Raw genomic sequence first — 12,662 nt, forward strand, 5'->3', positions numbered from 1 at the left:
AAATACTCTAACATACTGAGTTATTTAGTTTCCACTGTTAATTTCAATGAGGAGAAAGAAAGCAGCCCTGTACTTGGGCCTTCTTGAATACTTAGAATGGAGATCACATAACTAACTGAATCTGAGATTCCGCCCTGTGTAGCTAAACTGTTTGGAACTGTCCATTCAAAAATTGATACCTGTCAGTATTTCTGTTGTAAGCCTTACATGGTTATCCTTCTGTTCTTCTATCCTGTAACGATACTAACTTGTACTTTGTTCTAACATTTTTTCTTTAAGATTTCCTATATGCATACAATAAAGTATTATCATAATTGCTTCTAATTTACTCCTCCAACCACCCTGTTCCTCCACCAACACATCGTGCTCCTAACTGTGTGAATCTTTGTTAAACCCAACTAGTGCTGACTGTGTGGGGTATGGGGCATCCACAGGGGACTGAGAGACTTAGCCATGAATGTGTTCTGCAGAAAAGTGATTCTTTGTCCCCAGATGCCATTGTCTAGCCATAGCCTCAATAATGGGGGGAGCTACAGAGCACCCCCTACACACACCAGAATTTTCTCTGGCTTCATCTTGTTCCGGCAACCATGGCCTTTGCTAGTTCATGAAGGCAATAAGCAAGCTCTGCTCAAGTGACTTCTCCCAGCATCCCTCCCCGTACCCCAGCTCGCAGATGTGTTTGTGCCTATCTGTAGACTGTCTTTTAGAATTGTCTGACTTTTATCAAACAATTTTAAATGACCAGCTAGTATTACTGATTTACTTTTGCTAGGCTATTTTTTAAAAATCCACCAAGACATTAGAAGAGAACTAGTTTTTATCCGAATATTTTAGTTTTTCTTTAGGAATTCAATCAATACCTCATTACTATTTTACAATCTAACTGGCATTTTATTTTTCAGGTATGGTCATTTTTCAGGAATAAACCGTAAGGTCCAATTGACCTATCTCCCTCATGGTTGTCCAAAAACATCCAGTGAAGAGGAAGGTATATCAATTTTAATCCCCATTGCAGTTATGTGTATGTAATAACTTATACTATAGTGATAACTTGGATCATTTTCTGTTCAATATATTTTGGGATTGGTGTGCTGCTTAAAAAAAACAAATAAGTATTTTGTTAGCTACGCTTCTATCCTTTAATAAAGAGACTTTGTTTTGTTTACTTTTGAGATTATGATTTAATTACATTTCTTCCTTCTCTCCTTCTAAATCCTCCAAAATACCCCTCCCCAGTAACCTTGAGATCCATAGCCTCTTTTCACTAAATACAAACTGTCCATAGAGCCTTACTTACATATGTGTTTTCAGGGCTGACCATTTGGGGTTGGTTACCAATCGGTGTCCTTCTCTGAGGAGGACCCCCTCTCCCACTCCCAGCTCCTTTCAGTTGCCTGTAGAGCTTTGTGTGGGTTGAGGCCTCCCAGGCCTTTCATGTCCAGCTGCTGTGCTCATTTATGTCCTCATTGTCTAACTTAGATTTGGACCGCCATGGTAGTGAGACTTTGTAGCTTCTGCCGTTGCTAGGAGACACAATTTCACAGCAGACTCCTGCACCTCTAGCTCTTACAATCTCTTTACCTTTTCTTCTACAGTGTTCTCCTAGGTCTGGAAGCATTTTGAAGACATACTTTATGGGGACTGGGCTCCATGACTGTGCACTTTGGTAGTGGGTTTCTGTAGTGGCCTCCATCTTCTACCAAAAAAAATTTTTTACTTGATGTGGGAGTGAAGACTACACTTATCTGTGAATATAAGGGCAAATGTTTATAGATTGTTGTTAGGGTTCATGCTGGCTTAGTAAATTAGTGGTTGAGATTCTCCTCCATGAACCATGACCTCACTAGCACAAAATAGTTAGCTTAGGTACAATTGGAAAGCCGTTGTTCCAGCCAAGGTGTGCATGCCTTGGGGTTATCGTGACTGTTACTCCACCCTTAGGGTTATTGCCACTTGCTGATGTGGTCCATAGGGGTCATACCTGGTTGGATTGTTGGTTACCTCACTCCTTTGGAAGCTTGCATGGCCTTCTTGTGTCATAAGCTCGTTCTTGAATATCGGTCTTTCAGGTCAGTTCCAGCCTCGTAGTCTCTAGGCCCTGCATCTGAAGTCTTCAGCAGTACCCACCTCTGGGGCGGTAACCAAAGGAAACAGCAATAGACTATGTTTTGGGAATCAGTCAGACAGCCTTGGCCAAATGATCAAAGGAGGGCTTCTCATGTCTGATAATGAGGCTGTCCTTAGGTAGTCTTTGGCTCTTGGAGGAAACACCAACAGTCCAGATGAGAAAAGGGCTGAAAAGCTATATACATTTATTTATACATGGAGTTATGTGTATGATAGGGTTGGGGGAGTGCAGTATGTGTAAATAGTTAATGGGATGACTGGCTTTTTCAGATACCGTTTGTTATTTACCCTCCTCCCTCCTCACTAAGGAGTCCCACCGGGTCCCTTACCTACCTCCAACCTCTTTCTATAGCTACCTCCCTTGCCTCCCTGATGAGGCCCACAATCTCACATTTCCCTACAAATAATCTGAGAAAAAGAGGCTTGGTTTGCGGATTTTTGGTATTTGGTTTTGTTGTTGTTGTTGTTGTTTGGTTTTTTTTTTCAATTTTAAGTAAAAAATGAATTCTGTTTTTTTTTTTAAACTCCCCAGGACTTCTTTTTTTCTCCAGGGTTATTTCAAAAAGCCTTTTACTTATAACTGAGTAGATCTTGTTTTGTCCATTCTTTTGGTAGGAGATGACAGCACATAAAAGAAAAAAACTCAAAATGTATAAAAAAAACCATTTGAAAGTACACATAGCCAATGTGTTTCTAAAGTATCTTGATATTTGTTCTAAAATTTAAGTTTAAGTCCCGTATTTACCCAGATAAAGTTGATCTCCTAATAGCATAAAATCCAGAAAGAATATCAGGCAAGATTGGAGCAGTTTTCATGCATAATATTAATAATAAAGACCGAGTATCGTTTATCCATAAAACTCTAGACTCTAGTTGTAATACTTTATATTTTAGAATAGAACATTTGTGTGCGAGCGCGCGCGCGTGTGTGTGTGTGTGTGTGTGCGTGTGTGTGTGCGTGTGTGTGTGTGTGTGTGTGTGTGTGTTAGAGGTAGGACTCATGTACCTTACATGTGTCTTGAAGATAACTGTACCATATTTGAAATTATTTTGAAGAAAAGTTTCCTTGTGAGGAATTTGAATTTGCTGCATCGTGCTAGTTTTCCAAACTTGCTAGATTGTGACTCTCAGGATTCCGTGTGTTCTGCATCTTCTGCTTTCTCTCACCTGTTATCCTGGCAGAATGCTGTCTTCTGAGCTTCCCTTTGAAGCTGGTAGTCAAGAGTAAGCAGATAGAGTGTCAGCTTCTCGGCCTGCTGGAGGACATGTCAGTAGGCACACCTTTTAAACATAGTTAGCAATGCGGATTAAAATCTCGGCTCCTGTTTTGTGCTTTGACCTTAATTCTGCTTTCCAGAGTGTTTCCCCTAAGTCGAGCAGGTGACTAGAACAAGCCTGAGCTATCATGCTCTGTTATTATACCAGCCTGTGTTGAAGCTTTGACTGTCTTAAATATGATACAAGTTTGAATATGTTTCACTTTATGCGTTTAACATTTCTACTCATCTCTCCATGGTCAAAAACAATAGGGGTTTGTTTCTTATATCAGTGCTTGTGATCAAAAATGTTCTGGGACAGATGTAATAATAAAAATCAGGGCTCAGGCTAAAGAGCTGTTCTTTAGGTTAAAGATTAATACTGAGCCCTGTTTAGACACTGGTTTAAATGTTGTGCATGATAATATTTGTTTTGTCACTCACGTCTGTCTTAGATAACCGAAGAGAGGAGCCGTCCTTACTTTTGGTTCTAAAATGGGGAGGAGAACTGACCCCTGCGGGCAGGGTTCAGGCTGAAGAGCTGGGAAGAGCTTTTCGGTGTATGTACCCTGGAGGTCAAGGTAAATGCTGTAATCTGATGATGTCTGTACACCTTACCTTGTAATATTGTTAAGAATTTGTAGAAGTACCACAAAACAGAAATATAGCTTAAGTGATGTGAGGATTTATTTTCAGGAGATTATGCAGGATTTCCTGGTTGTGGTTTACTCCGACTGCATAGCACCTACAGACACGACCTCAAAATATATGCCTCTGATGAAGGGCGGGTCCAGATGACGGCAGCTGCCTTCGCAAAGGTACGGGCAGCTTTGCAATTGCTGTAAATCCCAAACCAAGCCATTGCTGACACAGATGAAGTGTAGTATTAGGAAAGGTGACCGAGGATGAGTAGCTTACACGTGACAACACTTAGCATCTTGTAAAGTTACCTCGATGGCCTGTGATCCGCAAATGTGTAAAACATTGACTCTCTTTGTATTTAGGGTCTCTTGGCTCTAGAAGGAGAGCTTACCCCCATTCTGGTTCAGATGGTGAAAAGTGCAAATATGAACGGCCTTTTGGACAGCGACAGTGACTCTTTGAGTAGCTGTCAGCAGCGTGTGAAAGCGAGGCTTCATGAGATACTTCAGAAAGACAGAGATTTTACAGCCGAAGACTACGAGAAGGTGGGTCTCGGCGCCTCCTCCCTCAGCTTCTGCTTACAGGGTCAGCTGGACTCGGTATTTCTGTTTTCACACAGTCATTTATTTAATCTGTGCTACCTGGTAGTCTACCTGAAGGACTGGCATATGTTTTGCATAAAGAATCACATAACCAATCTTTTATGTTTTGTGAGCGGCTGAGGTCACTTTTCCTGTTGCGGTGACACAGCAGAAGGAGCTTGAGAGCACATTAGTGTCACAGTCAAGAAGCAGGCAAGAGCGACTGCTTACCACAACTTCTCTCCCTTTTCTATCACCCAGGAATGACGATGCCCGCTTGTTGTTGTAAAATTATAAAAAATAAATTGCTTTCTACCCCACTCTAGGTCTGGCACCGCAGTGCCCCAAGGTAACGTCTAGATGTCTTGACAGAAATACACGTCCCAACTCCATGGCGGCCCAATGCCTCTAGCTTCCGCACACTCTTAAACTTAATCCACAAGAAAGAACACACAACACAGTAACCTCTGACCCAATTGATGAGATGTAATCGCCCACCTAAACAATCAAAGCCCAGCACACATCCATCCCTTAAGAACATTCCTAACAAGCCGAGAAGGTGCAGCGTGGAGTCTTAACGTCAGCCTGCATGTTGTCCTGCAGCTCTCTGCTTTCTCCTTTCTTCTGTTCAGTTTCTGTCTCCTCCTCTTCCCTCACTTTCCTCCGGCCCATCCTTCCTTCTTTTCCAATTATAGGCCCCATTCTATCTTGTACCTGCCTCACCTGTGACATCATCCCACACACACTTCTCCAGTGTGTCTTCTTCCCTGGGGTAACTCAGCTAAGGCAATTGCCCACAGACATGCTCAGAATCTCTCTCTCTCTCTCTCTCTCTCTCTCTCTCTCTCTCTCTCTCTCTCCCTCCCCCTCCCTCCCTCCCTCCTTCCCTCCCTCCCTCCCTCCCTCTTTCAACTTTACTGCTCAGATGTCCTTTGTCATGCGTTCTTACTCAGTGACAGAAGTTCTCTCTGTGCCATTCATGTTCCTGTTACTGATAAAAATCGTATCAATCTTCACACAAAAGTTGACCTTTTTGTATGCTGTGAGATTACTATGTTACATGTACATTTTGGGGCATCTGAAGGGGTTTCTCTCCCAGGTTCCGGGACGCTGTTTATCAGTTATGTGTTATGTTTCTTCCTCTGCACTGTTGATTGTTGCTCTGTAGTGACAGTGAAGAGAACATGACGTCTTCTACAGACCCCTCTTTGTTTTCTGGCAGGTCTCAAATTGCCATTTAAGCTTTACAATAAGTTCATTAAAAATATTATTGTCATTTTTGTTTAGCTTTTATGAAATCCTGTTTCCATGTCTTACACAAGTTTACCCTGATCAGTGTGACGTTGGCTGAGTTAATCTTACGCAGACTTCAGTATGTTGAAATAAGTTCCTCCAGTACCAAATCATAGAGATTTTACAGTTAAGGGCTGTTTTACAGTTTTTATTATTTCTTTTATTGTCTTTCAACATGTAAAACTTTGACAGCACATTTATTTAGATCCCTTAATATTTTCAATAACATTTTCAGCAGTGATCAATTTACTGCATAGTACTTCCCATTCCTGTCACATTCGAGCTGAGGTAACTGACATTTTTAATGCACTTGGTTTTGGCACTACTTGAAAATGTTTGTTGTTCTTTGATTGTTTTGATATAGAATAGTTTTTAATATTAATTACCATTAAAGCTAGTTCCCAGTCTTTATAGTCTGTTATTTTTTCCTCACTTTGCTTTAATACCTATAATTCTATAAACAGTATTAAATGGAAGGAATTCTTATTATTGGCCTCAAAGAGCATGCAGTCTTCCTGCTTGAGGCCCCTGAGGCTGGGACTGAGGGGCACAGACACCTGCCTTAAAATAGCCCTTGTTTTTCTTGTCACATCCCCCTGAGGAAGATTTAGTAGCTGTCCATTAGGTTTGACTTTTTCTCTGTTGTTGTTGTTGTTGTTGTTTTGTTTTTGAAATCACCTTTTTAAAACACAATGAAATTATATATGGTCCATTTTATATTTGCTAAGTTAATGTAATGAGAATGCTCTGCTCCTAGAATAATCTCAACTTCGTTATATTATCTTTTTTATACAGTATTAATTTGGCCTTACAAATTTTATGGTTTGGAGTTTGGCGTCTGTAGTCATGGATTCATTAGCCTTTAGAGGTTCATTTTTATTAAATCTTCATTTCCTTGTCAGGACAAAAATTAGCAAGGAAATCCTTCCCTACATGGGGAGAAGGATTGTATACAGCTGCTTCATTTTTGTTCTAAATACTGTGGAGTTACTACTAAACAATAAATACTGTAAAGTAATGAGTACTACTAAGTACCGTGGAAACTTCTCGTGTGAACTTTGTAATCAACGGAACTAAGAATAGTTCAGTACTTGTCTGTTAGGTCTGCTTCTCCACTCTTCTCTTCTTGTAGAAGTTGTTCTAACTCAGTCTGAGTTCTTTGTGCTGTGCGTGGAATCTGTGGACTTACAGCACCCTCTTCCTCTCAGCACCAGCTTCTCTGTCACTGCTCTACGTCGTCAGTCCTCCGTGTCCACATGTCTGTCTCTCTGAACTTTATTGCCTTCTTAGCTTTGTTCTGAGCCACATCATTATTGCAACACCACAGGCTGCTGGTCAGTGTATCTTGACCTTGCCCTGCCGCTTCACTCCATTGATCAGGTTTATCATCCTTTTCAGTCTCTGTGGAGTGGTTTTTTCGCTCTCTTTGTTTTACTTGAGAGGGGGAGTTATTTTATTGCTCCAGCTTTCCTTTGCTTGGGAATCTTCCTCCTTCAGCTGGCAGAGTAGCAGTGCTTGCTCTCATAAGTCATTGGCGTGCCTGGCTTAGTGGATGGTGCCTTGGGCTTTTCTGCTTCTAGAACAATGTAATCTGCAAGAAGGATAGCGTTCTCTCTTCCCTCACATGGCTGGAGCTCACACTTGCTTTTTCTAATTGCTCTGGCCAGGTAAGTCTGCTCGAACTGTGCCACAGTGGCAAGTGCTGCTTAGCTCCCTCTGCTTTCCTAGGAAATTGGAACTGAGCTCTCCCCTAATCAGCGCGATGCTGGCTGAGGTACTCGGACTCAGCCTTTGGTTTGTTAAAGTAAGTTCCTCCAGGACCAACATCATAGAGATTTTTTTACCCTTATATAGTTTTTATTATGTTTTTTGAGATTATCTTATAATTATGTCATTTTCCCCTCTCCTTCCCCAAACGCACCCACATACCCCTCCTTGCTTGGATGCTTTTTCTTCCTCTACAGAGGTTGGTCCACTGTGCTGTTACTTTGTACATGATGGCCTGTCTTTATAAGGCTAAATCTCCTGATAGCGTAATGATGTTACATCAGGCCTTGATGTTCTGTTGTGCTTTGCTTGCCAGTATAGTGCTGTGCAGTTTTACACTTATTTATGACAACACAGATCTATTGTAATAGATCTTCCCTGCCCGCCCCGTCTCCCTTTTCTCGCCTCCCTTTCCTCGCTCCTTCCCTTCTTCCATGTCTGCTCCTGATCTCAGGTAAATGCTGACCTTGTGGGATGGATATGCGATGTTTCCTTCCTTTTCTATTTTTGTGGGATAATTGGAGATAAATAGGTGTGACTTTTTAAGTCCAGATAGAATTGAGCAGTGACAGTCTCTAATGTTGAATGTCTCTTAGTTGGAAGACTTTCGCACCTATATGAATCTTTTTTACATCCAAAACTGACACTAATAGATTTGGTAAGGTTTTCCCATCTGGTCTGCGTTAGCCATAGTCGTTTGAGATCTGGCCTATGTTTTCTATAGTTCATCTACATTTCAGTGATGTGATCGAGCATCTCGAGCATCAGCAATCTCCGGTACAGTGTTCTTCTCTCTGATGGCGGGGCACATACAGCAAGGCCCGCTGGCCAGCATGTGCTCTGCACACCCATGTGACTGTTGCAGAGGCATCACGCCCTGCCCCCCTCTGTGTGATGTGTCTGCCATACCTGTGGGCAGATCATTCTGCTATTGTCTTAGGTCAGCTTCACAAATACATTTGTCTTGGCCAACCAGTTGACTAATTATGGTCTGTAGTTTGTTGTTTGGCTTGGGTTCCTTCTGATGCACCCTTTCTGTTTTGAATCCTACATATTAGCTATTTCCATTGTTTTAACTTTGTGCAACCCAGACTTCATTCTGAAGCTGGTGCTTTCAGTTCAACAGTATTAGATTTCTTCTCAGCATTTCTGAGGAATCAACAGATTTCTCGAATAAAAACAAAACCACCTTTTAACACCAGGTTTGTGTTCTTGATCCCTAACCATGCTGGTTTTCTTTTATATTTCTTTGTGACCTCGATGTCTCTTAGATGCTCTAAAGAATAAAAATTACTTTTCTCTATGGAGTTTCCCTTACCTCCAGCAGTTGTTCCAAAATACCAAGTTCAACCATAACCGAATGTGCAATTCCTCTTGGCATTTTGTTGTATTTGTAGAAACCTACGTCATCTTGCTACATATCTTGCCAGTGCAAGTTTTAAAAGTCGGATGTATAATCAGAACTATTAATGGCCCTTGTTGGATTGGAAAAACCTCATTAACAAAGTGTAATAGCTTAGCAGTTAACAGTGTGAGTTCTGCAACCAGCCTCCCTGTGACTGACCCTTACTGCAAATGCTAGGTACTCACCTTTAGGTGATGGAATTGTAGTTAAAGCGTAATATTGTTTTAACACAAATGTCTGAAACCTCACATCCCTGTTAATGGTATTACTGTATGTTAAAAATCGTAAGGAATAGAATATAATTATTTTCCCAGCTTTGGAAAATTTTGTGTTCATTCTCTCAGGTTTAACCCAATATAAACACTTACCTTATTCATTTGTAGCTTACTCCATCTGGAAGCATTTCTGTTATCAAATCAATGCATCTAATTAAAAACCCAGTGAAAACCTGTGACAAAGTATATTCCCTGATTCAAAGTTTGACTTCCCAAATCAGACATCGGATGGAAGATCCCAAATCAGCTGGTAAATATTGTTTTCCTAGGATGTGGAACAGAAGTTACAGAAGTCACTTTTGCTAAACACACTAACTAAAGTGTCTGAGTCTCACAATAGCCAGCCTCTGTTTTGTGTGTGAGTATAAATATTAATAGTACGAATTAGGTGTTCATCCAGCGGGAAGTAATCGCTAGGCTACGGCCGTTTATGTATGCGTATGAGACAGTAACATCCTATTGGGTTATGGAGTGTGCAACATTTCCAGAGAGTTAAGCAGAAGACGGCAGTCAAAAAAGCTCTGGCTTCAAGGTTAGTTTGAAATCGGTGGTTGCCACCTTAGATTTCTCGGTGATAAAAATGAGTCATTTGAACTCTTTTTAATATCTAAGAGTTGTTTTCTTCAAAAGATAGTCTGTTTATTCTGCTTACTTACAGGAATTTAGGAAAGTAAAGTATTAAAATTTTAGCACAGAAAGCATATTGAGAGTTTTGCTGTACTTCTTGGTGTTTTTCTTTTCATTGTTATCCAACTCTAGTATATGGAAAAGGTCTCATAAATGTCAGACTTCTAATCCAAGTCCTAGTGCTAAGTACATATCCAAGCCTAAAACCGTCTAATTGCTAATGGTATATGCGCACAGTAGTACTTCCTAGCTTCTTAGAGCTTTACCTTTTTCTCCTAAGTTTTTTACTTATAGGGAGCCAGTCCTCACAGGGCTCTAATCCCAGCAAGAGACTGAGCCAGAGTAGAAGGGAGTTCCAGGCGAGGGGGAGTTACAGTAGAATACTAGTAAATTCTGTGATACGTTTTTAATCAGATTGTTAAGTTGGATGTACTAAAAACTGTGCATTGTTTTAGATATTCAGCTCTACCATAGTGAGACGCTGGAACTTATGCTGCGTAGATGGTCCAAGTTGGAGAAGGACTTTAAAACAAAGAATGGAAGATATGATATCAGTAAGATCCCTGATATATATGACTGCATCAAATACGATGTTCAGCATAACGGTTCCTTGAAGTTAGAAAATACAATGGAACTATACAGGCTTTCAAAGGCATTAGCAGATATTGTTATCCCTCAGGTAAGTTACACTTGGGAGTTAATTTCCTTATTCTATTATGTAAAAAGCACTTTCAGAATACTCACTATTGGATAAAGATAGTTTGCATGACCCTAGAAATACCCCTTATTAAGTAAATTTGAATTGTTATAAGCTTTTCATTGGAAATATTAGTGTCACTTGATTATATAGCCATCTGATGATGCTGACTTTTTAAAACTAGGCTTTATTATTTTTAGTTTTATAGGAAAACTAAGTAGAAGATACAGAGTTCCCACATGATATCTGTCCCTACACAAATGGAGCCTGCTTTCTCCTTCTCCCATGAGGCGACCACACTGAAGTAGCACATTTATTTTTTTTTAAATATGTTATTTATTTATTATATATGAGTACACTGTAGCTGTCTTCAGACACACCAGAAGAGGGCATCAGATCTCATTACGGATGGTTGTGAGCCATCATGTGGTTGCTGGGATTTGAACTCAGGACCTCAGGAAGTGCTCTTAACCACTGAGCCATCTCTCCAGCCCCCGAAGTAGCACATTTATAACGGCCATGCTGACATCATGGTCACCCAGAGTTCACAGCTTAGGATTTGTGCTGGGTGTTGTATATTCTGTGTTTTTTTTTCTTTAAAGCCAAGTTTATTATAATATACATGATACAGACTAGTTTTGGTGATGTAAGTATGTGATTTTTTTAATTGAATAATAATATGCTGACAACAAAATGAAGCAGTATGGAATAAATGAATTGGCAACGTTCTGTTGCACACATGCATACCTGCCGCTCTGCGCTGGGGAAGTGTGTGGGAAGGGAAAGAAAGCCTCAGTCGTGGCCCTGTGTGAGTATTTCCCAGGCTGGGCATGGAGCTCAGGGGCAGTGGCTTGTCTAAACTGCACAAGGCTTTGGGTCGAGTCTCTGAAGCTTCCATATCAGGAAATAAAGCAGGCAGAGCAGAGTCTGTTTACCTATGTGTAAGTGTTTTGAAAATGCTTAGAGGTCAGGATAAGTAATTGTTATTTTTTCAAGAGATACTGATCTTCTCACTATAGGAGAATAAGTGTAAAGTTATGACTAGATTTCAAATAACTGAATGATTTTATAGAGACTAAATTAATAAAGGATCAAATGATGAAGCCCATTGATTCAAAAGTTATGATAGAAGAATTAAGTTCCAGGTGCCATTTTAGGATCTTTCACTCGCATTGAGCTCCTTTAAAGTGACTTGGCTGTTCGGAGGAGAAGCTAGAATGGGTGCAGGATTCCAGTTGCCTTGAAATACATGAATAGGATAAAGATTGGGAGGAATAATTCAATTTATCTTGTTTTAAATTCACATATAAAGAATTGTTCCAAGAACACTGGGCTTTCTTTCCTGATATTCAGAGTCTAAATAAGTGAGGCCTTGTGGAGGGGCCTCCGCCAGGCACACCGTCTGTAGGTGGCGCACATCGACTGTTTGCTCCGCATCACAGAGGGGAGCTGTGCTTGTTTCTTCAGAAATATATGCCTAAGATGAAGATTACTTAAAGTTTTCAAAATTTATTATTATTTTATTATTATTTTAGCTAATTTCAACAAAAGGACAGCCACTGAACAGAAACTTAACTGTCCTGAAAAGAGCCTAATACTAAGTAGCGCACACATGCAGAGGAGGACATCTTTACCACAGCTGAGAGACCAGGAAGTAGAGACGGAATAGTTGCTCTGACCTTGCAACCAAGAGAAAGGCGTGTTAGTGCTTGGAATTTTCAGTCTTCTTTCCGTAAATTCACACGCATATATTTTCCTCACTAGTGCATGTATACATGTATCTTTACATTTATTTATAATTGCATTACAAATATAGAACCAGGAAAAGAACACTACTATACTACCTGATTTCCTTTGTCATTTAGCATCAGGAACTTCTTTCCACATCACTGAAGCTGTCTAACTATCAGTCATCAACATTGTCGTTATTATTACTGATATTCCGATTAGTGGTTGGTAACTTATTTGAAAAACTAGATTGTTTTTATT

The 12,662-nt window shown here is 40.3% G+C and overlaps 1 protein-coding gene across 50 annotated transcripts in view; it reads left to right on the forward strand.

Moving 5' to 3' along the window:
- Positions 1 to 12,662, forward strand: part of Ppip5k2 (diphosphoinositol pentakisphosphate kinase 2) — a 110,143-nt gene that overhangs the window by 62,083 nt on the left and 35,398 nt on the right. For 40 of the 50 annotated variants that reach the window (XM_087567408.1, XM_087567410.1, XM_087567368.1 and 37 more), the window contains 6 exon segments: positions 906 to 991; positions 3,842 to 3,967; positions 4,083 to 4,204; positions 4,391 to 4,573; positions 9,458 to 9,599; positions 10,432 to 10,655. In XM_087567408.1, the coding sequence (XP_087423534.1) occupies positions 906 to 991; positions 3,842 to 3,967; positions 4,083 to 4,204; positions 4,391 to 4,573; positions 9,458 to 9,599; positions 10,432 to 10,655 (883 nt within the window). 50 annotated transcript variants of the gene reach the window in all.

This window comes from Rattus norvegicus, chromosome 9, assembly GCF_021556685.1.
Source record: "Rattus norvegicus strain SHRSP/BbbUtx chromosome 9, alternate assembly SHRSP_T2T, whole genome shotgun sequence".
NCBI lineage: Eukaryota > Metazoa > Chordata > Mammalia > Rodentia > Muridae > Rattus > Rattus norvegicus.